Source organism: Sebastes fasciatus, chromosome 22, assembly GCF_043250625.1.
Source record: "Sebastes fasciatus isolate fSebFas1 chromosome 22, fSebFas1.pri, whole genome shotgun sequence".
Classification (NCBI taxonomy): domain Eukaryota; kingdom Metazoa; phylum Chordata; class Actinopteri; order Perciformes; family Sebastidae; genus Sebastes; species Sebastes fasciatus.
Genome location: NC_133816.1, coordinates 2,987,025 through 3,013,613, shown reverse-complemented (window position 1 = coordinate 3,013,613; position 26,589 = coordinate 2,987,025). Strand labels below are relative to the sequence as shown.

The 26,589-nt window shown below is 40.9% G+C and overlaps 1 protein-coding gene and 1 pseudogene across 1 annotated transcript; both read left to right on the top strand.

Annotated features, from left to right (window-relative positions):
* The first annotated feature begins 1,577 nt into the window (after positions 1-1,577).
* Positions 1,578-13,976, top strand: LOC141760413 (uncharacterized). The gene is made up of 4 exons (XM_074623230.1): positions 1,578-1,686; positions 4,417-4,633; positions 5,648-5,771; positions 9,800-13,976. The coding sequence occupies exons 2-4, from the start codon at positions 4,521-4,523 to the stop codon at positions 10,499-10,501; spliced, it is 939 nt and encodes a 312-aa protein (XP_074479331.1). The 5' UTR covers positions 1,578-1,686; positions 4,417-4,520; the 3' UTR covers positions 10,502-13,976.
* A 118-nt stretch (positions 13,977-14,094) lies between these two features.
* Positions 14,095-22,893, top strand: LOC141761271 (uncharacterized; annotated as a pseudogene).
* The last annotated feature ends 3,696 nt before the right edge of the window (positions 22,894-26,589 follow it).

Sequence of the window (26,589 nt, the reverse complement as noted above, 5' to 3'; positions counted from 1 at the left end):
TGACTATGGGTGTGTAGCTTACATGTCAGCAGCAGAATCAAACCTCAAGAAATTAGATGTACTGCAAGCTCAGGCTTTGAGAATCATTAGTGGATCATTCAGAACATCTCCGGTATCAGCAATGCAAGTGGAAGTGGGAGAAATGCCCCTACGGATTAGAAGAATAAAATTAATGCTGGCATACTGGGTTAATCTTCAGGGGCATTATGAAACTCACCCTACCAAAAGTGTTTTGATAGACTGCTGGGAACATAATGAAACAAACTTCATAAGCTTTGGATGGGTAGGTGATGCAAAGGCAGAAAACATAGGGTTATGTCAATTCCAATATTGCTCTACAGTTTCAGTTTCCTCCATTCCTCCCTGGTTATTCCCATTACCAAATGTTGACCTCAATTTACAGCAGGAATTGAAGGAGAAGTCAAAGAAAATTCCAGCATGGCGCATAGTCCAGAATTATTTGGATCAGCACTTCTCAGACTCCGTGTTCTTATTTACAGACGGTTCCAAAGATCCTGAGACAGGGTGTGCCGGTGCAGCAGTTTATATCCCAGTGAGTGAGACCTACATCAAGAAACGAGTATCAAATTATGTGTCAGTATATACTACAGAAATATTGGCAATATTATTGGCCCTGCAGTGGATAGAGGAGAGGGAAATAAAAAACACCGTTATTGCATCTGACAGTTTTTCAGCACTCACAAGCATAGGATCTGGTAGATCATCAGTCAGAACGGATTTAATTAATGAAATATTTCTCATTATGTATAGGATGGAAATAAAAGGCACAGGTATACGATTCATATGGGTTCCTGCTCATGTTGGTGTGGAAGGAAATGAGCAGGTAGACATTCTGGCCAAACAAACACTAAGAATTAAGAATATAGAATTACAAATTCCATTAAGTAAAGCTGAGGCTAAACCATTCATCAAGAACTATGCACAAAAAGTATGGCAGGAGTATTGGGATGATCAGGAAACTGGAAGGCATATGTACAATATACAGAAACATGTTGGAGCAGGGAGAAAGGTGGGCTGGAAAAGAAGGGAAGAAAATATCATCACTCGACTAAGAATTGGACATACAGGTCTTAATCAAACATTATATCGAATAGGCAAACACCCAACTGGGAAATGTACACACTGTAACCAGCCAGAAACTGTTGAACACGTACTGATACACTGCAGTAATTACACTATCCAGAGGAATCACCTTTTTCAGACACTAAGGAAGGCAAAACATCACGACTTTTCAGTGTCAGGTCTATTGGGGAATAAAGCAGATAATATATACAGTGAAATTATTCAGTTTTTGAGAAAACTGATTTAGTTAAAAGAATCTAGAGTTTTCATTATCATTTTTTTTTTTTTAATTTTTTTTTTTTTTTAGTTCTATTTTGTTTCTACACAATCTTCTGTTCCACACTCCAGTCCAGATGGTGGCGGTAATGCACCTCTAAGATGGTTTGCCAACCGCCAATAAACACCAAAGAAGAAGAAGAAGAAGAATAAGAAGAATAAGAAGAAGAAGAAGAAGAAGTAGAAGAAGAAGAAGAAGAAGTAGTAGTAAAGTTAACCGGAAGTGTGGTTGTCTCGTTGTGATCTCAGGCTGTTGTTTCGTTGGCTGACGAACATATTTGTCCGTTTCGAGGCGGCAGAGCTGCAGGTGAACCCGCACACACGCAGGTAAACACTTTAATAATGTTTCTTTGAGCCGGAAATCAAAGCGAATATAGCGTTAGCACGCTGGGCTAGCTGCGATGCTAACAGCCTGTTAGCTTCGGCCTGCTGCTGTGTGGCTAACTGCTAGCGTTAGCCTTAGCTCACTTTAATGTGTGCTCGTGTTATCTGATTGAACTTCCGGTTCCTTTGTGTTTTAGTCCAGTTTGAGAGGAGTTTCTCAGTTCTAAATGTACTTAGTTACATTCCACCACTGAATAAAATAACGTTGATTAATAAAATCCTATGTGTACCTGTTGTTTCCCTCCTGACCTCCAGGTGGCGACTTTCTTTCACTTTAAAGTGCTTTGCTTCGTTTCTACAATCATCCTCAACATTTGTAAACAGGAAGTGCGTTTCTCCAAACAGCTGGTCCAAACCTGTCTCTGTGAACTGTCTCTTTAACCAGATCACACACATTGAGGCTTTTCTATGTGGTCTTTGATAGTTTCCATGGAAACCAGAGCATTCCTCAGAGAAGAGCTGCAGCTGTTTTCACGCTAACATGGACCATGTTATCAGCACTACGTGGATGGGAGTGTAGGGACCTCACGAGACAAAGAGCGGCCTAGAGCAGAGTTTAGGAGTAAGCCTAAGATACCGGCCTACATGGGTGATGTAAAGCCTGATAACAGAACAAAGACTAAACCGCCAGCTCATGAAATCTCGCGTCTTCACGCGAGATCTCAGCTGAATCCAAACGGGAGCAGCCCCATTGGATGAGGCTAACAGGAAACGTGGGGTCTTTTCCGGGGAAACGCCCACTATCTCAAGAGATAAAAGCACGCTACCTGAGGAGCTCGTCCCTTTCCAACGCGAACAACGTTTGCTCCAGGAGGTACCCAACGCTGCAGCGTTCCCTTTAAGATCGAGCCACAGTACCTGACCTCGCCGGACGAGTAAAGATATTGTCGCGTTCATCAGACGTCCAGACCACCATACCTATAGAAGGAAGACCCGGATCCGCGTCCTTCACCAAGGAAGAGACGACCGCCCCGCCGTCTTCACATCAGCTGCTTCCATCCGCTGCCACACGGAGAGCCAGCCCTGCCGTTCTTCCCCCGCTGACGAGCATCATAACGGCCCGTTATTGTCCGAGCCAGCACGACGCCGCCGGACCAATTAACGACGATCTACACCACTATCGCTCCGAAGAAGCGATTCAAGTAAGAGGCTTGTGTCTGGGCAGAGATTAGTGAAAGTGTATCACAATAGTTAATAATTATTGTGTTTTATAGTAAACGTACGGACCGCCGAGTCCGCTTGTTTTGCTTGTGTACCTTGCTTGTTGTTGCTTGTTGTTGCTTTGCTTTGCTTTGCTTGGCTTGCTGTGTATTTTGCTGTGTATTTTACTGTGTTATTGTTGACTACTGTGTGCGCCCCGCCGTGGGTTTTCCTTGAAAATCTCTTTGTGCTGCACCAGAGCGTCTCGGTTTCCCTCTCTTTCTCTTTCATCGACCACGCGGGACTTAAAACCTCCCGTTCGTGCGCGGTCGTTGATTTCCGTGGCGCCTTCGTCACCAGAGCAACCCCCACTCCTATACACTCTTTCTTTCTCTTTCATCGACCACGTGGGACTTAAAACTCCCGTTCGTGCGCGGTCGTTGATTTCCGTAACTCCTCCCTCGTGACGTAACCACTTACGTGGTGACGCCACCTTGAGCTTCCCCTCTTGCTCCTCCTCTCTCTCTCACACACCTCTCTCTCTCTCGCACACACCCCCCCCCCTCTCACAACATACCAACCCACACCTTCGCTCACATCTCTCTCTCTCTCTCACTTTGTGTTTTGTTTAATTCTAGTTTAGTGCTTAGAGCTGCGTTGTAGAACATCCATTTGTTTATGAAGTGTTGTTAATTAGTAATTACTGCTGTGATAAATATTGATTTAGATTGATGTTGTTAGAGTGTGTGGTATATTTTCAAGTCTTGCACATGACCGAGAGGCCCTAAGGGTAAACACATGGGTAAGAAGCATAAGTTGAAAATATGGTCATAAGATATGACCAGGGGCTGAAAGATAAACATGTAGGACAAAGGAGCCATGCATGGTTATACGCTCAGCTCAGATGTTACATGACATGAACCCGATATAAGGAGGCGCGAGAGCTCCGAAGTGCAGGACTCTCAGATTTGACTTGAGACCTCCGGACGCTCTAGACGTTCGTTATGACATTTGTTGCTTGTTTGTAATAAACTCTATTATGCCAAAAAGAACAGTGTCCGCGGAGCATCCTTCCTCATCACTTCAACAGCACTGTCACAGGAAAGATACGACAAGTGTTTATTGTTGATTGAGATCACTGTATTTAAATAAATGGTCTTATTTTAAATAGCAGTTGTCTGTGTTTATTGTGCATTCATATTGTAATAACAACTGGTTATGAGAGTTAGTGCTCGGATTCACCCTTCGCTATTCACCTCCTAAGTGTAAAGTAGTGTTAAAATACTGGCCTTTGGAGGGAATATTCCCCTTTTGAGACTGGATTAACGTTTTGGTTATTGGTCCCTGATTCCAGGGTGGTGCCCCGTTCATTATTAATGTTGATTAATAATTCTTATTAATAATAATAATTCTATGAATATTATTTATTAAATTAGCTAATAACCAAACCTGTTCCATTTGTAAATCCCTTACAGGAGTAAAACCAGAGGAGACAGCAGGACCTGAATATCTCTGTGTGCTTTGATTTTGTAGTGAGTCCAGGACAACAGAGTCCAGCAGTCAGAGTGGAGACCTGCTGGATCTCAGAGACCAGGACCAGGAGCCCGTTTCAGAAAGCAGCTTTAACAAACTCTGAGATGGAAAAGTGTTCGGTTCCAGAACAGCTGATCAGAGTTTGTTCAATCAAATGTGAGGATGAAAACAGCCTTCATCAATGGAGCTCTGATACTACGATTCACCATGGCAACAGGGAAATAAGAGGCAGAGCCTCCATCTGAGTCCAGTCCACGTAGAGATATTAATGCATGGATATGCTGACTGTGCACATTTCTCTTTAAAAAAGTCCCAGCAGGGAAAAGTGTCAATAACACAATAAAGTTGAATTCAGTGTTGTCCATGAATTCATCTTTTAGCAGACTGACATTTCCTTAATGGACGATAAGGTGGTGAATGTGACTGTGTATTAGACTGTAGCCTACATTACATTTAAATAGATTTATTCAGCTTTAATGTGACGGGACAAAACACAGGAGCAGCAACTAAAGATGAATAATATCAAATCTATCCATCAGAGACAGAGACACGTGACTGTAAGCTCACAGTCTGATCCAGTAATAATGTGTTTTTATGATTTAAAGGTTCAATAGAGTAGATTTTAAATAGTAGACATCTATTTGGATCTTGGCTCAACAGCATTCAGTGACTTTATTTCAGTACTTCAACAAATGGAGTCAATTTAAACACAGTCAGTGAAATGCTGATAAAAGCCGTTCAGACTATACGCAGCCTATTTAAAAAAAACTCTTTCTAACTCCATTCTGCAGCTGCACCACCATCCTGCTCACTCAGATATATGAACAGATAATCTACAATATTAGAGGAATCATGTTCCATCAGTGGGACCAGATAGAGATCATTATTCATTGATCCTATGTGTCTGAGCTTCATACTGATCTTTACTCTTTAAACTGAGATTACACATTATGAGCAATAAACATTTAGTGGAACTGCTCTAACAGACTGACAGCTGTCTGTGTTCAGAGTCACAGTGTTATAAAGAAGAAGGACATGCAGAGGTTTTATTCTGAGCTGAGGGCGACTTGATGCTGTGTGATATTTGAATGTTCAAAGAAATGACTGATAGCACATAAAAGAGTCACTTTAGACAGTCCAGAGTAACAAACTAATATCTGACACACAGTAAACCTTCAATACGGACTGAATGAATGAGGAAATAAAACACTAATCACACTTTCTGGAACAGAGACCAGGACCAGGAGCACTACAAGAGTGAAATGGAGGAGGACCAGCAGAACCCGGACCAGCGGAGCAACAATGTCCCCAGAACACCAGCAGCAGGCTCGTCCTCTGATACCACCGATGTTCAGGTCAGTGTTCATGACTTCATGGCTTCATAACGACACTAAAGACACGAGGAAGAATAGATTACTGTTTAAACGACACATAACTGATGTTTTTACCAATAAAACTGTGTTGAAAAATGACACATGCGCAGGTAGAAGGCAGTTACCACTTTTATTGTGTAGTCTGAGTAACGTGACGTCATATCCGTTTCAAAACCAAAACGAAGCCGAAGGTAGAAAGCAGAAATCTGTAGAGTATCCGCAGGGTGAGATTATCATTGGCCTAAGGGAAAACAGTCCTGCAACTTGTGTGTCACACAGTAACGTTACAGACAGCAAACCAGGGATATTAATCAACAGGGAATATTTGGAGCTTGGGCAGCGAGCGTGACCGCCGCAACCGGAGCAGAGCTTATGCTCTCGGTTAGTAGGCAGCACGGACTCATGTCATTAAAGCAGCACATTTCCTCTGTCATCAGAGGCTTCTCCCACACGTTTTTTGCACACACGCCTCCGTGCGCTCAGCGTCTCTGGGTGGACTCTTAAACCATTTATCCTTTATAATTTGAGCTATTATGACTTTCTGCTTGCTGTTAACTATTAGTGGTGTAACGGACCGTAGTAGATCTGTACCATCATAGTGTGAAATGTAACTCAATATCGAACGATATTCAGTAAAAATATGTGATCGTGAGATCAGTATTAATGCTTTCTAGTCGCTGATCCCTGATGATGCTGTGAACATCAAATTTGTGTTGAATTCGGCAGGAGGAGAACTAGTTAATTTTGGCAGCACCAAGGCTACCAGCAACCGTAATGAGGTTCCATATTGCTCATATTGTGTTCAAGCTCTACTCAGTAAAATCAGTATTGGCCGATGGTAGATTATACCGCTATCATGATGTGTAAACTTGTAAAATGTAGTTTTTAGTGAGAAACTTGAATAAATCCAGTTGTTTGAAGGAGATGTTTCACAGTAATATAAATTAGATAATAGAGAGAGAATTATGTCTGGTTTAACTTCCTAACACTAGCTCTAAGCAGCTTATAATACCTCTCCTCTCCTCATCCCTCTGTGTGTGCGAGTGTAAACGTACCTCAAACTACAACGATTGTAGGTGTTCCACATATTCCACATGCACCGATTGTTTTCTTCTTCCTGGAGGCGGGCCTTATGCGTGAGGGCCACCATGACGCGCAAAAGCTGTGAATCTCTAATACTATTTTGACATATTCCCTCAGAGATATTAATATTACACATTCATTTGATAGGATTCCCTTAAAGAAACGTTATTACGAAATGAAAAGTTATTTTATCATTGAAAATGTAAATTTAAGAAGTAAAAGTAAATTAACACTGCTTAATGAAACAACAGTTAATTTATTATGTTGTGTGTTTTCCTAAATGTTGAGACACCTCATATGTAGGCCAGACAGACATTTACCTGCTGATTACTGTGAACAAATGTACTGTAACTAGTTATGTAGCCTACTGAGGCCTCAAGAGCTATGGTGTAGCCACGCCTGTGCCACCCATAGAGGCAGCTGGCACACCCAAAAATCAGACGCAGAATTAATTTTTAGTAGGGATGTAATGATTTTAATTTAATTTATGTGGTTTAAAAGGACTGTGTGCACAGACATTAATTATTTACATAGAAACAAAAAGATGGGTGCACCAGATTTAGCAGGGAAGTCAATTTCCATCTGCAGTCCTAAACAGACACAATAAACACACTACACAACATCACAACAAGATCACAATATAACATCACGGTGTCAAGTACAATCCAAAATAAAATAAATACATATAACACAATAACAAATATGACAGACTTCAGTCAAGCAGCTTATCACAATTACTGAATATGCAGTAAAAATACCCCCTGTCCAGTATAAAGTGCATAAGTTATTCACAGTGAGAGGGCCATGCCCCCCAGAGAAAGACTGATTTGATATTTAGTGCTGGCAATCATGGTTGTTCAGAAACCAAGATTTCAGGTTACGGGAGAAGTTTAAAAAGTCTGTTATGCTTTTCAGGTTGACGGGTAACCTGTTCCATTCTTTGACAGTTTTCCAGGAACAGGCTGATTGGGCGAATGAGGAGCTTCACTTAGGGATATTGCACAGCACTGTTGTGTTATGACATTAGGCTAATAATAATAATAATAATTCTCATCAGTATTTTTACTTAAGTACTTAACTTAAAACTTAAAACGGTTTAGACATGGATTTATTTAATCACTGTAATAATATGCAGTTAAGATAAACACTAGCAAATGTACTTTTGCATTAGTGTGGAGCAAGAGAGAAATAATTGAAACTATTTACAGACTAACAGTCACAGACTGTAGAACAATATGTAACGTTACTTTAAGCCATTTTCTCACTCGTACATCATCGTTAAAGTAAACAGAAAAAATAAAAGGCCGAATAACAACATTAGATGACGCATGGTGTAACGTTATGTTACGTTACGTTACGTTACCATAACAGTGGTCCATAAAATACTTTTAACATGGTGGTGATAAAGAAACATTTTAAAAACAAACGTTAAATGACTACTGTTAACAGAAACACGTCCGCGCTTTTGCAATCTTAATAGATCATGCCTGGGTGGGGAAAAAGTCAACAGGACTTACAGTGGTGTCTTGCTGCTGTATTCTTCACGCAGCGCTCCGGGATGCCTTCTTTTAAGGTGCTCGTGCATTGTACTTGTACTGCTGTGGTACGCCATCTCCATTCTGCACAACTTACAGAGCACCGCATTGTTGGGTCTCTGTTTGAAGTATTCCCACACCTTTGATGAACGTGGGAGAGGTTTTTTTGACACTTCTTGCTCGCTGGGGGAATCAGAATCCATGTTTGGACCGGGCGCAGCGCATTTTCATTACGTCATCCGATGCGTCGACGCACGTTACGTAAATCGACGTATTAACGTAATCGACTTCGTCGACGAATCGCCCCAGCCTTAGACCCAGCCTCCTTTCCATAGGCCTTGCAGTCACCTGAACTCAGTCGCCATCTTCTCTTTGTCTCTCTCTCACACACACACACGCACACACACACATGCTCACACACTGTTTTTGGTTTGTTTAGTTATTTAGTTAGATTAATATTGTGTGTTTCACCTTTATTATCTTGTAAATAAATGTTCGTGGAATGTACATGAATACATGAGTATTCATGAGTGAATAATGTCAACTGCTGCTATGTCAAGAACTACGAAATCCTTCAACTTTTACTAACTATTCCTATATTAATATTGAGCTCATTTTAATTACTTTATACAGTATAATGCTGTGCTGGGTGGCTTATATTATTTATTGATACAATATATACATAAGCAACTAAAGCTTTAAAATATGTAATATGTATTGTATTATGGAGTGGAGTACAATGTTTGTCTCTGAGATGTGATGGAGTAGAAGTAAAAAGTCGCAGAAAATGGGCAGTACAAAATTATACTTAAGTACAGTACTTAGTTACATTCCACCAATGAAAATCAGGGTTTATGTTGTTAAATTATTGAAGTTGCAGCAAAGACTGCACTGTAAGTCTGAGAAATATACAGTGAAAACCAGCCTAAACAAAGAAACAGGATTCTTCAGTGTACTTCAGTGGGTTTATGTGTTTTTCAAGTAAGCGCCATCTCATGGTGACACCCTGCAATTGAATGAATGGGCTTACAGTGTTTACTGTGGAATCATTTTGTTAATAAAATACTTCTGACAATAATTCTGGGCCCATAAAAGAGATCAACAGAACAGAACTGAACTGAGGCACTAACAGAACAGAACGGAGCAACAGTTGATAATAAACAATCTGCCAAACACCTCCAATTTGTGATCAAGTGGTTATGTTCCACAGACTAAATGTTATTTATGGATTTAGATAGCTCGCTCCACCATGGCATCTGGCTAACTCTCTCTCTCTCTCTCTCTCTCTCTCTCTCTCTCTCTCTCTCTCTCTCTCTCTCTCTCTCTCTCTCTCTCTCTCTCTCTCTCTCTCTCTCTCTCTCTCTCGCTCTCTCTTTATGTCTGTTGCTATAGAAACGGAGAGGAAGAGGGGGACTCAAACGTCACATCTGTCAGCACTGCGACAAATCCTTCACAACATCTGGATATTTAAAGATCCATGAGAGAGGTCACACTGGAGAGAAACCGTACAGCTGTGATCAATGTGAGAAACATTTCAGCACTAAAGGTAATCTAAGAGTCCACCAGCGTGTTCACACTGGAGAGAAACCGTACAGCTGTGATCAGTGTGGGACAACGTTTAACACTCAACGAAGTCTAGGCAGGCACCGACTTATTCACACTGGAGAGAAACCGTACAGCTGTGATCAGTGTGGCACAACGTTTAACGCCCAAAGAAACCTAGACAGACACCAACTTATTCACACTGGAGAGAAACCATACAGGTGTGACCAATGTGGGAAAACTTTCACCACTAAGGATCATCTACAAGTACACCAACGCATTCACACTGGAGAGAAACCGTACAGCTGTGATCAATGTGGGAAAACTTTTACTCATGTTAGTGCCCTTAAAGTCCACCAACGCATTCACTCTGGAGAGAAACCGTACTGGTGTGACCAATGTGGGAAAACTTTTTCTCATGACAGTTCCCTTACAGACCACCAACGCAGTCACACTGGAGAGAAACCGTACTGGTGTGAGCAATGTGGGAAAACTTTTTCTCATGGTAGTAACCTTAAAAAACACCAACGTCTTCACACTGCATCGTTGTGAACATGTTTCAGAGCCTAGCTAGCGGTTTCCTACTGCCTCCTCCCCATGCTCTGATAGCTGTGTTGTTATATTCTGAGCTTCTCTCCACATTGAAGTCTGACCAACAGTAACTTTATGTTCTAAACAGCATGTATGTTATTGTGGCTACGACTACATACTGGGCTTTATTCCTGTAATATTTTTTTTCTTTACCATCCATTAATCTGCTGAGTATGCTGGATGAATTGTTTTGTAAAGACCAAGGGTCTCATTTATAACCGTTGCGTACACACAAAACGGAGCCTGAAATGTGCGTACGCCACTTCCCACGCAACGGTTGTGATCTATAAAAACTAACTTGTCGGGAGAATGTGCACACCGGTACGGAAACTTTGACCCATGCATACGCACATTATGGAGGCTAAGAGGTAGGGTAAACTGGAGACGCAGACGTTGAGGTGGTGAATTGAAGCCAGACTGTAGAAATTAAATGTGAGAGTCATCATTATATGTATAATGATGCCTCTCACACATTTAACTTCTCTTCATACTTATATCAACATTATCATAAACTTTGTGCTAGTGAGCCATACCTATTCCATAAGCACCTTACAAATGTAAAGTCAAGTCAAGTCAAGTCAAATTTATTTCTATAGCACATTTAAAACAACATGAGCTGACCAAAGTGCTTTACAGACATAGGCAGAATAAAAACAGGTCAACAGAGCAGACAACAAAATCACACACATCCACAGACAGAGACCAAGATAAAATCCACGAGTAAAAGACTGTTATAATGAACATTATAAAAGGCCAATTAGTCATCACAATTCAAGTACATTCAAAAGCCAAAGAAAAGAGGTGGGTCTTGAGCTGTGCTTTGAAAGACTCCGTAGAGGGAGCAGATCTGATGTGGAGAGGCAGTTTGTTCAAAAGACTAGGGTCCGCAACTGAGAAGGCGCGGTCGCCCCTGAGCTCCCGCCGAGCCCGAGGGACAACCAGAAGTGGCTGGTCGGAAGACCTGAGTGCCCCAGGTGGGGTATAGGGAGTTAAAAGGGGCAGATAGGTAGGAGGGAGCCAATCCATGAAGTGCTTTCAAGACAAATAATAAAGTCTTAAAATGGACTCTAAAAGTGACAGGGAGCCAGTGGAGGGAAGCGAGTACTGGGGAAATGTGCTCACGTTTCCGGGAACCAGTTAAAAACCTTGCGGCAGCGTTCTGCACATACTGCAGACATGACAGTGAAGACTGGCTGACTCCCATGTAGAGGGAGTTACAGTAGTCAAAGCGAGAGGTAATAAAAGCATGGATAACTTTTTCACAATCATGGAAAGATAAGAAGGGTTTTATTTGTGTTAGGCTTCGCAGTTGAAAGAAGCTGCCTCTCACTACGGAGTTTATCTGTTTATCAAACTTAAAAGCAGAATCAAAAATCATCCCAAGGTTTTTTGCGGAAGGCTTCACACAGGATGACAGTGGGCCGAGCTTTTCACACAGAATGCTGGTGTATTCGGGGGGGCCAAAGAGAACCACCTCAGTTTTTAGTTCATTTAACATCAGGAAGTTTTGGGACATCCAGCCTTTAATGTCCTGGAGACAAACAGAGGTTATAAAGACAGAGGGTTGAGACTTATTAATGGTAGATACAGCTAGGTATTGTAAAAGATCAACTCAAACCTCAAATTAAATGCCGCTCAATATCTCATCAGCGCTGTCTCACCATCACGTTCCCTACACCTCCGGAGCGCAGAAGAGAGAGCCGGACTACCGACACTCGCAGTCAGCTGTGGAGCAGCTGTTGAAATCATCATCGGTTGTAGAAATCCAAGATTATATCAAATAGTTTTAATAATATCTTCTAATAGTGTGCAGATATCACCAAGTACGATATTAGTTTTCATAAAGTTGTTGTGTAAAATCGCTGCAGTGAACATTAAAATATGAAAACAAAAATCCGCTGCAACTATCTGTCTCCAGTAAGCCACCGCGGTGCGCCACACACTCTGCCTCCTCCAGTCACCTCCACCCAGCACATCCTCACCGGTATGGATTGTGTAAATTAGCAAAGTGAGGAAATAAAGCCAGTGACAGCTCTCACACAATCGTTACACTCCATATCCTCATTATCATTATCAGTCCTAATCATAATACAGGACAAGTTCGCTTCAACTTAAATAAATAAATAAATCGTGTTCACCTATCAAACTTCCCTTTTCAAATGATTTCCAGCGTGGGGGATATTACTTATTGTCTTGATCATTTTGGTAAGTTGTGAATGGATCAGTCTGATTGCTGTAAACATACTGCATAAACACAGCGGTGGCACCCGTAACATGCTGCATGGTGGTGGTGGATATACCGGCATGACGTGAATGACAGAATTAGGAGGGAACGAGTGTTCAGAGATCAACTCACCTACAAGCTCCTCGATCTCTATGTCAGAAAAATTGCTTTTCTTGGTCTTCCTCTTGGTAGTCGCTGTGATTCACCGTAAAGATCCATTGATCAACAGGCTCATTTACATGCAGAAACATTCATGAGGTGCTTTGCATCGACCATTTATGGCTGAATGAGGGCGGAATATGAGGCGGATCCACGTGCGCACATTTCCAGGTGGACTGTGATTTATAAAGGGAACATTACCTGCAGGTGTGCTATGCACAGTTTTATAAGTCAGATTTTTTTTTTGGCGCATGCCATTTTCGGCTTTTGTGCGCACGTACATTTTTAGTATGGATCCTACGTACTGTTTTATAAATGAGACCCCAGAAACTTTTGACTGAAGTCGACCCCCTGGGCCTGTGCCCCACAGCTGGAGAAAGATCAAGGAGGACATTCACATTAGACACCAGAGACCATCTTTGAACAGAGACAGGGGTTACCATCTCCCCCTGAATACAACCACCTATTGTCATGTGACTGTGCTGGACTAGCGTCATGTGATGACAACTGAGGAAGTTTAAGTGCTGAAGAAGGCCATGGGATATGGTCAAAAGCTCGACAAAGAGTATGTGAGCCTTGAGTTTAGAATGATTTATTCCAGATGTGTTTCCATTATTATTTTTCTCTGCTTCATACATATTCTCTTGTTCTTATTGTTTCATAGTTCAACATTATATTTTCCTCCTTTGTATAGTTTTCAATGAATATCTTTATTTTACATTTATATTCACTGTTATTATTTTCTATGACTGAATGTGGTTTTGAATCTCTTGATGTTTTCCTTAAATTAGTCGACACAAAGAGATGCTTTGCCTCCTCATTTGAAACTGTTTCCATCAATCAATATTTGTTGAGCTGTTGTAATTGGCGTTGCCAACATTAACATTGTTTTCGAACTAAGTCATGAGCTAATTGGACTCATTATCATTAATTATCTTACAGCAGTCAGATAATGAATGACCTCAGTAGTTAAAGCCCACACAGCAGCTGTGACTGACATTTTAAAATGTTCCTAAAAAGCAGAAGTGAATTAATAAACTTTAATAAATCTAACTATTTGTGTCTGTAATTTGTTGTGTGTTTAAAAGTGTTTACTTTCTGTTTGTGTTGCTGTAAAGCCGATGACATCAGATTCTCCTGTTAATTTATATTCATGAGCTCCCTCTCCTCATTGGCTAATGATAATAGTCCAATAATATGAAGTGAACACTTGTATCCAGAGAATCTGTGTCCATCCGTCAGCGTCACAATCACAATGTGGAGCCCTGTTCTATTAATACACTTTACCAAATAAGCCGGGCTTATTTCAGTTAGTCTGACTCTTTTTCAGTTGATTTGGTTCCATGAAGCAAATTCAACATAGTTCAAGCTCAGTTACTATGGCAACTGATGCTGGGAAACTAACCTGGTCCGGGGCAGGCTAACTGTCAGGCTAAGAGTTCCTGTAACACTGACCCGACGGGAAAGCAATGAATTTACCTCTGATGCTGTATTATTTGACTTTATCAACCACTATCAGTCCAAAGATTAAAGTTTATAGAAAATCAACTACATATACTATATACTTTAGTAGTCTGGGTTATGACAAATTGGTCATAATATAATATATATATATGTATATATATATATATATATTTTGCTGATATATAAAAGATGACCCCACTGAAAAACCAGCGCAATAAATTAAAGTGCACGTCTTTCTCTGGTTTTATCCACACGGTGACAGAATGGCGTCAGGCCTCAGTGCACCCGTTGGGACGAACGAAGCTCTCTCTCTCTCTGATTTTATCCACACTGTGACAAAAGAGCGTGTCGCTCTGTTCAAGCATTCAACCAAGCATGGCGCGTTGCCCTTTCACCTCAACTAGCCTGACCAATCAGTGGACTGCTGGAAGGTGGGCTTAAGATTTTGCTTTGGCTCAGGTGAAAGTCAGGTTTGTTTCATTGGCTTTTCACCCAGCTTATCAACAAAAGATATTTTTTCACATCAATTACACTATCTTAAACAAACAGTATATGAGGTTTATTTATTTGAAGTGCAATATTATGATGTTCTAAATATTCAGAGATTTATTCATCTATTTATTACTGATTATCCATGACGATCTGAATATTAACTCAGAGATTTATCTATTTATTTATTTATTGCTGATTGCTGATTCAACCACTCTGGGCTACACCACTGTTCACTTGACCACCCTACTGAGTCTAGACAGCAGACCTATGGGTGTGCAACTGAAGGGATACCAACAACTAGTCCTATGGAACAGATTTACCTCAAACATTCAACATCAACACATCTGTAGATACGTGGTTTTCACTGGACAGGAAGGGGATGAAAAACTTTCATCTGTAAAGTAACTAAAGCTGTCAGATAAATGTAGTGGAGTAAAAAGTACAATATTTCCCTCTGAGATGTAGTGGAGGAGAAATAGAACGCAGCAGGAAATGGAAATACTCAAGTAAAGTACCTTGAATTAAGTACAGTACTAAAGTACTAAATGTACTTAGTTACATTCCACCACTGAATAAAATAGCGTTGATTAATAAAATCCTATGTGTACCTGTTGTTTCCCTCCTGACCTCCAGGTGGCGACTTTCTTTCACTTTAAAGTGCTTTGCTTCGTTTCTACAATCATCCTCAACATTTGTAAACAGGAAGTGCGTTTCTCCAAACAGCTGGTCCAAACCTGTCTCTGTGAACTGTCTCTTTAACCAGATCACACACATTGAGGCTTTTCTATGTGGTCTTTGATAGTTTCCATGGAAACCAGAGCATTCCTCAGAGAAGAGCTGCAGCTGTTTTCACGCTAACATGGACCATGTTATCAGCACTACGTGTATGGGAGTAAAACCAGAGGAGACAGCAGGACCTGAATATCTCTGTGTGCTTTGATTTGTAGTGAGTCCAGGACAACAGAGTCCAGCAGTCAGAGTGGAGACCTGCTGGATCTCAGAGACCAGGACCAGGAGCCCGTTTCAGAAAGCAGCTTTAACAAATGAGATGGAAAAGTGTTCGGTTCCAGAACAGCTGATCAGAGTTTGTTCAATCAAATGTGAGGATGAAAACAGCCTTCATCAATGGAGCTCTGATACTACGATTCACCATGGCAACAGGTAAATAAGAGGCAGAGCCTCCATCTGAATCCAGTCCACGTAGAGATATTAATGCATGGATATGCTGACTGTGCACATTTCTCTTTAAAAAAAGTCCCAGCAGGGAAAAGTGTCAATAACACAATAAAGTTGAATTCAGTGTTGTCCATGAATTCATCTTTTAGCAGACTGACATTTCCTTAATGGATGATAAAGTGGTGAATGTGATTGTTTATTAGACTGTAGCCTACATTACATTTAAATAGATTTATTCAGCTTTAATGTGACGGGACAAAATACAGGAGCAGCAACTGAAGATGAAAAATATCACATCTATCCATCAGAGACAGAGAGACATGACTGTAAGCTCACAGTCTGATCCAGTAATAATGTGTTTGGTGATTTAAAGGTTCAATAGAGTAGATTTTACATAGTAGACATCTATTTGGATCTTGGCTCAACAGCATTCAGTGACTTTATTTCAGCTACTTCAACAAATGTCGTCAATTTAAACACAGTCAGTGAAATGCTGTTAAAACCCGTTCAGACTATTCGCAGCCTATTTAAAAAAACTCTCTTTCTAACTCCATTCTGCAGCTGCACCACCATCCTGCTCACTCAGATATATTAACAGATAATCTACAATATTAGAGGAATCATGTTCCATCAGTGGGACCAGATAGAGATCATTATTCATTGATCCTACGTGTCTGAGCTTCATACTGATCTTTACTGTTTAAACTGAGATTACACATTATGAGCAATAAACATTTAGTGGAACGGCTCTAATAGACTAACAGCTGTCTGTGTTCAGAGTCACAGTGTTATAAAGAAGGACATGCAGAGGTTTTATTCTGAGCTGAGGGCGACTTGATGCCGTGGGATATTTGAATGTTCAAAGAAATGACTGACAGCACATAAAAGAGTAACTTTAGATAGTTCAGAGTAACAAACTAATATCTGACACAAAGTAAACCTTCAATACGGACTGAATGAATGAGGAAATAAAACACTAATCACACTTTCTGAAACAGAGACCAGGACCAGGAGCACTACAAGAGCGAAACGGAGGAGGACCAGCAGAACCCGGACCAGCAGAGCAACAATGTCCCCAGAACACCAGCAGCAGGCTCGTCCTCTGATACCACCGATGTTCAGGTCAGTGTTCATGACTTCATGGCTTCATAACGACACTAAAAACACAAGGAAGAGTCAATAACTGATTAAATTACTGTTTGAACGACACAAAACTGATGTTTTACCCACAAAACTGAAAACTGTGTTGAAAAATAAAACACGCGCAGGTAGAAGAAAGGACTATTGTGTAGTCTGAGTAACGTGATGTCATATCTGTTTCAAAACCAAAACAAAGCAGAAAACGGTGGAGGGTCCGCGGGGATACGACCTGCAGCCTCACCAGTGTTTCCTCTATATGCAAGCAGCACCACCGCTGATAAAGTACAGTACAACCGTCGCTGCTGAATGTTTTTGTGAGAGGAGAGGAGAGGGCTCCGTCTCATCTCTTTAGAAACTAACGTTATATTATTTTGCACTACAGACGCTTCATATCCAGGTCAACTCACACACCTGTGAGTAAAGCATATAAACAAGAATCTTTGCACTTACCAGATGTCAGCACAACGATTATAACAACAAGCACCGGGTGGATGTCAACAATGAAGCATCAATGCTGATCACGGTTTCAGGATTATCATTCGCCGAAGGGAAAACAGTCATTCAGCTTCACTTGAGTGTTGCATAGTAACGTTACAGACAGCAAACTATAGGGATATTAATCAACAGGGAATATTCAGAGAACTGTGTATCTGTGTATAGGGGAGAAGAGATTACAGGTCATGAGGAGTACTGTGTATCTGTTAGGGGTGGAACGGTTCACAAAATTCACGGTTCGGTTCATATCACGGTTTTCGGTTCGGTTCGGTTCATTTATGTTCCAGCGAGGAGGTCAATTTCTGATTTCAACATGCTTTTCATTTATTTGGCAAAAATAACTTAACAAATGTTTGCCTTAACAAAAGTATGGCTTACATAAGGAACAAACACTTCTTCATTGACAAATCTTAATTGAAAGAAAAGGTCTTCTACAGTAATTAGTACAAACAAAAAATGCAGCTTTGTTATTTTCATATAAATATGATGAAATTATAAACTAAGGCCATCAACATAAATTGAAGCATAAGCTCAACCAGAACTATGCTAAAAGACAGAGCTTTTCATCTGCCACTCATTCAACAGTGGCTCATTGGTCATAATTCTTACTATAACAGTTAAGGCACTCAAATACTGACATATTAACAATAAGAAAAAATGAAATTACAAAAATAAAATCACAAATGTCTGTAATGTAAATGTAATGTTCCATCTTAAGGCTGTTGGTAAATCCTCAACTAATGCTTATGCTAGTTTCTACAGGGCAGGCACAACAGACTAACATTCACACGTGAAGGCTCACGCTCTTTGACCATCTGCTTTAATTCTGTATTGTTTATGATGGAGTGTGGTCGTATATGCAGCGATAAATACTCTTATAGCAGCAGATATTACTTTGGTACGGTGTGAATCTGCAGTGAGAGGCTGTCTGAACGCTGTGGGGGAACGGACTCTCCGTCCAGTCTGCTTTTGTTTCGCTCCGCTGATCGACACATTCGGGTGATGCCGTCGTAATTAAATGTTTCAAGTGTCCTCATATAAACCCGACTTCAGTTGAACAGTGTCGGCGTACAGTTTGACACAAATCGTTGTCAGTTTAACTTGACTATCATGAGCTACTGGGCGCTACAGCGCTGTTATCATTCCTGGTGCGCTGCCAAAACTTTCCGGGTAAAACTCACGCTCCAGAGTTTCTGTTCCGCGCGTGCGAGTAGTAGACATAAACAGCTGTTTGGGTAACGGCGAACTAAAAGGATGTCGCGGACCGAACCGAACATCCTGAATCGAACGGTTCGGGTCAAATACACGAACCGTTCCACCCCTAGTTGTACCCCAAAGATATGACGCGTGACCCAGCCCCTTCTCAGTTGGCAGGGATGAAATGGCAAGTGCGGCTGTCACTCGAATAAGGAAATGGCGAGTGGACACGATAAAGTACAGTTAGAGGATCCACAAGCATCGTTTCGCTCTGCTGTATGGGAGCATTACGGATTTAGTGTTACCATGAAAATGACGGAAAAAAGTGGTGGATAAAACGGTGACTGTGTAAGCACGTGTGTTTTTTTGCTAGTGGCAACAATATGATGAACCATTTATGAAGACATCACGGTGTGTCCGTTGATAGTGCAAGGAGGAGAGAGTCGGGTAGGAAGGAGCAACTCCTTCACGGTGCTTCCGTGTAGTTTGTGTTGGAGTCGCGAGTGCGCATATGCGAGTGCGCATATGCGAGTGCGCATATGCGAGCGTGAGTGCGCATGGGACACCGACCCGGGTGATTTATACGTGTAAGAAGTTACAAACAGTCCCTTTAAGTCAAACATTTGTTAACTTATTTTTGCCAAATAAATGAAAAGCATGTTGAAATCAGAACATGACCTCCTCGCTGTAACATAAATGTACCGAACTGAACCGAAAACCGTGATATGAACCGAACCGTGAATTTTGTGAACCGTTCCACCCCTAGTATATACTGTGTATATGTGTGTATATATATATATATATATATATATATATAATATATATATAATATATATATGTATATAAATTTATATGCGGCGGCGTGGAAGCATAGCCCCACTCTCCGGTGCGTTAGTATGCGGTGCGTTAGTATGCGGTGCGTTAGTATGCGGCATGTTAGTATGCAATACGTAGTATGCAAGACGTTAGTATGCAAGACGTTAGTATGCGGCACGTTAGAATGCAGGACGTTAGTAGGCAGGTCGTTAGTATGCAGGTCGTTAGTATGCAGGTCGTTAGTATGCAGGACGTTAGTATGCAGGACGTTAGTATGCGATTTTGAACACTGCCATAGTGTCGCAGCTAAAGCATGGGAATGTTAGCATGCTGACGTTAGCATTTTGCTCAGAGTACTGCTGTGACTGAGTACAGCCACACAGAGGCTGTTTAGCAGCCTCTAACACAGCTGTAGACTCTGCAGCTTTATACAGATTTATAGTGAGTTCCAGCTCATTGTTTATCTGTACGTCCACAACTTTACTGTACTGGTTCACTGTCACCGCTCTCATAGCGCTGTTTTCAGAGAAGAAGCTGTAAAAGCAGGTACTCTGTACACTACCTGCTCAGGTACTTTGTACACTACCTGAACATAGTGGAGTATTTAGCAGCTACAGAGACAGATATTTCCCTCAGTAGTTGGTAGAGACCAAAAACAGCTAAAAGAGAGAGAATAGCAGAAATCAGAATCAGGTTTACACATACAAGGAATTTCTCTAATTGTTTTCGGTGCAAAACAATAAACATAGTAAGAGAAATAAAAAAATAAATAAAACAAGCACTGTACTGGTAAAGTCTAGTTACATAACTATAGAATAGAAAAAATACAATAAGGACATAAAAATACTTATATGTGTAATAACTATAGATGTGTTTTAAAGGTCTCATATTATGCTCATTTCCAGGTTCATAGATGTATTTTCATGTTGCACTAGAACATGTTTACATGCTGCAATGTCCAAAAAAAACTTTATTCTTCTCATAGTGTCTCTCTCACTCAGCCTGCATTTAGCCTCTGTCTGAGAGATCCTGATTTACAGCCTGTCTCCTCCCACTGTGCTCTGATTGGTCAGCGTTTCTGTCAATCAAACGTCTTCAACACAGGACGGAGCAGCTTTGGCCCATGGAGAAAGAGGAGCTAGAATAAAGTTTATAAAGTTTATAAACCATAAACTTCACCCAGCGCACGTTACCGGAGGAATCTGATCAGAAATCGGCGCAAATGAACAACATCTGCAGTTCAGATTCCAGGTTTTCCTGACGGTTTCTCTCAGGTAAATAATGCTATTTATAGCTCTGTTATAGCTCTGTTAGTTAGCTCAGTGTCATTGTCATCTGTCTACTCAAATAAAGTTTGACTGTGAAACAGAAATGTGTTGTGTTGCTTACAGTCACTACTACCTGTACTCTTCTACATGCATGACATCAAATATATATAATATATAAATATCACCTGTTTAAACAGTGTAATTACATGAAGCCTTTGTGAAAGAACATGTTATATTTAAATGATGGGAGTACATGAAGACTGTTCTGCTGGTTCTTGCAGACTAACAGGAGCTACTTTGCTCATAGTTCGGTTGAGAGTGTGGGCGGGGTCAGTTAGCTGAAGGTTCTGCTCTGGTTCCAGGAAACACTTACATGGCTTGCAATTCTCTAATGACGTCAGAAGAGAAGGAAAAGCTGCGAAGTGATTTTCGACACCCATTTCCGGACAAACGGAGCAGGAGAAAAAGAGAGAGGAGGGTCTTTTATGATATTATGGTGACCTGTAGACACACTGGGGACAGATATTGATGTTTAAAAGACATGGAAAAGTGCATGCATAATAGTTGACCTTTAAAATGAAAGAGCTGAACATTTTTGTGTATGAATCACAGCATGAATGTGCATTTATTTTTTTTACTCCTATAAGGGAAATGAGGTCTCTACTTCAATGTGTTTCTGAGTTAAAATAAATTGAATGAATGACTGACTTAGTGCGTGGTATGGGTTAATCTTCAACAACACTCAATCTTACATTTCCCATAATGCAACTCAATAATGGGGATATCGACTGATAATTGATAAATGACAAGGGGACGACTGTGGTGATCAATCAAATGTCTACAGAGGGACACGGCCCTGCAGTTGGTTGTCATAGGTGGTAGTGCATTAGATAAATTGGAACATTGTGGGTTATGTTCCACTGACATGCTCTAAATTTTATTATGGTTCTAGATAGGTCGCTCCACCATGTCATCTCACTGACTCTCTCTCTCTCTCTGTAAGTCTGTTGCTATAGAAACGGAGAGGAAAAAAGGGACTGATTCATCAGAGAGTTTACATTGGAGAGAAACTACACAGCTGTGATGAATGTGGGAAAACTTTCACTTTTCAGAGTACCCTCAAAGTTCACCAACGTAGTCACACTGGAGAGAAACCCTACAGCTGTGATGAATGTGGGAAAACTTTCACTTCGGGAAGTACCCTCAAAGTCCACCAACGCATTCACACTGGAGAGAAACCCTACAGCTGTGATGAATGTGGAGCAGCTTTCACTCAACTAGGTGCCCTAAAAACACATCAATGCATCCACACTGGAGAGAAACCGTACTGGTGTGACCAATGTGAGAAACTTACACTTCGGGGAGGAACCTCAGAGTCCACCAACACATTCACACTGGAGAGAAACCCTACAGCTGTGATGAACGTGGGGCAGCTTTCACTCAGTCAGCTATCCTGAAAACACATCAAAGCATTCACACTGGAGAGAAACCCTAGAGCTGTGATGAATGTGGGGCAGCTTTCACTATATCAGATTACCTGAAAAAGCATCAACGCATTCACACTGGAGAGAAACCGTTCTGGTGTGACCAATGTGGGAAATCTTTTTCAAATAGTAGTCACCTTACAGTCCACCAACGTAGTCACAGTAAAGAGAAACCGTACCGGTGTGACCAATGTGGGAAAGCTTTTTCAAATAGTAGTCACCTTACAGCCCACCAACGTATTCACAGTGGAGAGAAACCATACTGGTGTGACCAGTGCGATACATTTTTTTCTCATAGTGGTGGCCTTAAAGTCCATCAACGCATTCACACTGTATAGTTTTGAATGTTTTTTCCGAGCCCAGCTAGCTGTTTCCTCCTGCCTACTCCCCATGCCCTGATATCTGTGTTGTTATATTCGCAGCTTCTCTCCACATTGACGGCTGACCAACAGTAAATTCATGTTCTAAACAGCACGTAAGTTTTCGTGGCTATGACTACATACTTGGACCACCAGAAACTTCCCAGTGCGACTCCATTATGAGGCTGAACTGTCAGAAATTTGGAAGAGTCTTCCAATCACAAGGAGGGAGACCCAACCACAAACCTTTAAAAATCTTAAAGGAAAATTTCCCATAAATGTAACTGTTGTGACTCTATGGGTCACGCTAACTTTGCACTCAACACCTCTGTTATAGAGATTCAGGGAAACAAGGACTAGTGCAGAACATTGATATTAGGGACAGCTGCTCGAGCCTCCTACAACTTTCTATAAAGTATTAATGTATAACCAGTCTGTTTAAACTTACAGAGGAGAAACAACCACAAGTACTCATCCTGTAAATGTGAGCTGTTTATTGAATTATGGTTTAAAGGCCTTGACATCAGGTTCTTCCAAAGACTCAGAGAAGCGGTGAAGATCGACCAGTAAGACACATTGAACTTGTTACGGCTCCGGCCGTATATTGAAATGTATTTGTATTTTGTGTCAGAGTGAGTGTCTCTCCATCTTGTGAGGATCTTTGTGTGACTGTGTTTTGTGTGAGAGTGAGTGTCTTTGTCTGGTGAGGATCTTTGATTTCCCAATTAGGTGCTCGCTCTCTGATTGGCTGGAGGTGTGGGTTCAGTCTGGGTTCTGTCGGCTGCTGATTGGTCCCTCCATCATCTCGGCAGTTTAAAATGCTCTGGGGCCTCATGTATAAAACATTGCGCAGCTTTCACACTGGAAGATGGCGTACTCACAAAATTGGAAAAGTACGTAAGCACAAAAATTTCCACATGTATAAAACCGTGCGTACGCCTGTTCCTGCGCACCTTTCCTTTATACATCCCAATTGACGTGAAATTGAGCACAGCTGCACGTGCCGCTTGGTCCGACCATTGTCTTCTCCCATTAATAACTATGCAAATGACTATAAACACGCCCCATGCTGTCACCTATTGTCCAAATAACAATGGCAAATTGCGCTGGAAAATTAACAAAAAAGAAGAATTTCACCAAGTGTGAAATTGAAGTGCTTGTTACTGAGGTGGAGGCTCAAAAACATATTTTATTTGATGGTCTTTCCTCAGGAATCAGTAACAAACGCAACGTGTCTCCACAGCAGCTGACCGTGCGCTCCCGAAGGCGCACAGTGAGCTGCGCCCCGGGCATCGACTGCTGAGGGGCGCCGGTCTGGCCGCGTCATCACTAAATATATACTATACGCTGTGCTGGAGTCACAGAGAGAGATCGTCAACACAATGAAGGATATATGCAACGAATTAAAAAGAATGAATGACGTTCTTGGGGAGATCAGTCAGACATTAAGAGATGTTAAAAAATAAATGTTTGTCTCAACTTACCTCGCTGCTTTACATTCTGCATTTGGCACATTGTTAGGTGTGCCAGGGTCCGGTTCATCCATCTGCAGCTCTTCTGGGGCACAGACACACCACGTTGGTTTGCCACATTGTGCGGCACGCGATTTTGGTTTTGGCACAGTGGTTAAGGCATGTCATCTCTGGGACATTAGTTTAAATGTGTTTTTGTTGTGCCTTTCTGATGTTAAGTATTATGTGCAAACTAGTGAAGAAATATGTGTTGTTTTTATCCCACTTCATAAACAAAGCTCAGTAAGTTGAGTGGAAAAAATATTTTTAAACATTTGGCGAGTTTCAGTACATTGTAGTTTGACACTGCCAAATGACAGAGTTTGCAGGACGGCCAGTACATTTTCACGACTGGTCTAGAGTTTGCGGCACGGCCCGCACATTCTCACGTCACGTTGATTTTTATACATCCCAGCGTGTGCGTGAAACACAGCGTACGCAACATTTTAGTAAGTGCGTACCGTTTATACATGAGGCCCCTGGTCTCCAGCAGTTCAGGGACAGCAAACTTACAGCAGCCTCATTCTGTCTTCGGCCTCCAAACCTTATAGTTAAACTTGTGACTTAGTATAGAATTAGTAGCCCTAGTGGTTTTAGTAATTGTATGACTTGAAGTGGTAGTTGAAGTGGCCTTTTCTTTGTTTAAAAATAGCAATTGATTGGTAGGGGTTGAACTGCCGTTTTTCTTTTATTAACTTTTCTCATGTTTATCTGCTGTATCCTAGGGAGCCAGATTTAGTAACTGCATTTTTGTTTGCTTGATTATTTTGTTTAAGGTTAGTCAGGTTGTTGAAAAAATAGATTTTGTTTGTTGTTTTGGCCTGTGTTCACCCTGAGTTATATTGTCTCGTTTTTGTTATATTGAGTTTTAGTAATAAATCTTTTTTACTTTAGTCAAAATCTAGTCCTGAGACTGTGGTTTGGGGACTGGGAAGGGAATATCCTTCATATTTTTATGTTGCGCTCCGACACCCTAAACAAATTTAGAGTCAATTAATGAATAAGGTTTGTTCAAGAAATTGGTAGTTAAAATGTAGAATATGAAAATGCTTCACAACCTTCCCTGGTGCTTCTTAAACTCTCAACTGCTGAACGGTGTATTAATACCTAAAACAAGATTTAACTGATACGCTTAAACGTGAAGCGACAAATTTAATTCTAACATGATCTATTAGCTAGACAGGATATTCATTAGAGACATCTGCTACGTCATTTTGGCTGGTCAAAACTCTAATTCTAGATATCTGTAATTACGTTTTGACTAGTACGATTCAAATTTGAGGGCGGCTGTGGCTCAGAGGGTAGAGCAGGTTGTCCACCAATCGGAAGGTCGGTGGTTCGATTCCCGGCTGCTCCGGGTCACATGTCGATGTGTCCTTGAGCAAGACACTTAACCCCAAATTCTTCCCGAAGGAATTGGTGTGTGAATGAGTATTTAGATTAGATCCTGATCCTGATCCTGCTGATCCTTAGCAGCCTATGCCATCAGTGTATGTGTGAATTGGTGAATGCTGACATGTAGTGTAAAGCGCTTTGAGTGGTCGGAAGACTACAAAAGCACTATATAAATGCAAGACCATTTACCAAACTACTTCTGCCATTCATGTGTGGGGGGTTTCTCATTATAGATATCTACAATTCAGTTTCAGATATCCACAATGTGAATTGGGCCTAGCCGTAATTCCAGTTTCAGATATCTACAATTTAATTATGTCTAGTCAGAATTCCAGTCCAAGATATTTTTAATTCCACTCAATTGTAGATATCTATATTGTCCTTTTTAGATATCTTGAATTAAATTTTGACTAATCACAATGACGTTGTAGATATCTTGAACTGGAGTTAGGGATAGTCAAAATGTAATTGTAGATATCTTCAATCAAGTTATAGATATCTTGAAATTAATTTTGATAAGAGATATCTCAATTGGAGATATGTTTAGCTTACATTTTGCCCAGTCAAAATGTAATTACAGATATCTAGAATTAGAGTTTAGACTCGCTGAAATGACATTGCAGATATCTGTAATTACATCAGAAGCAACGGTGAGTGGGAGGCGGGAGTATGTCAAGCTGTTTTAACATTTAATAGCTTAGCTTGACTATCCGAAATTAACATTAGAGATATCTACAGTTGCATTTTGTCTAGTCAGTATTCTTATTCCAGATATCTATAACGTCATTGTGACTAGTCAAAACGACCGTTAGAGATATCTGTAATTCAGTTCTGACTATCCTAAATAACAGTTACAGATATCTCAAACG

Coding starts and splice junctions, on each gene's coding strand:
- LOC141760413 (XM_074623230.1), top strand. CDS start 4,521: ATGGAAAAGTGTTCGGTTCCAGAACAGCTGATCAGAGTTTGTTCAATC. Junction 4,634..5,647: donor ACGATTCACCATGGCAACAG/GGAAATAAGAGG, acceptor TTTCTGGAACAG/AGACCAGGACCAGGAGCACT. Junction 5,772..9,799: donor CTGATACCACCGATGTTCAG/GTCAGTGTTCAT, acceptor CTGTTGCTATAG/AAACGGAGAGGAAGAGGGGG.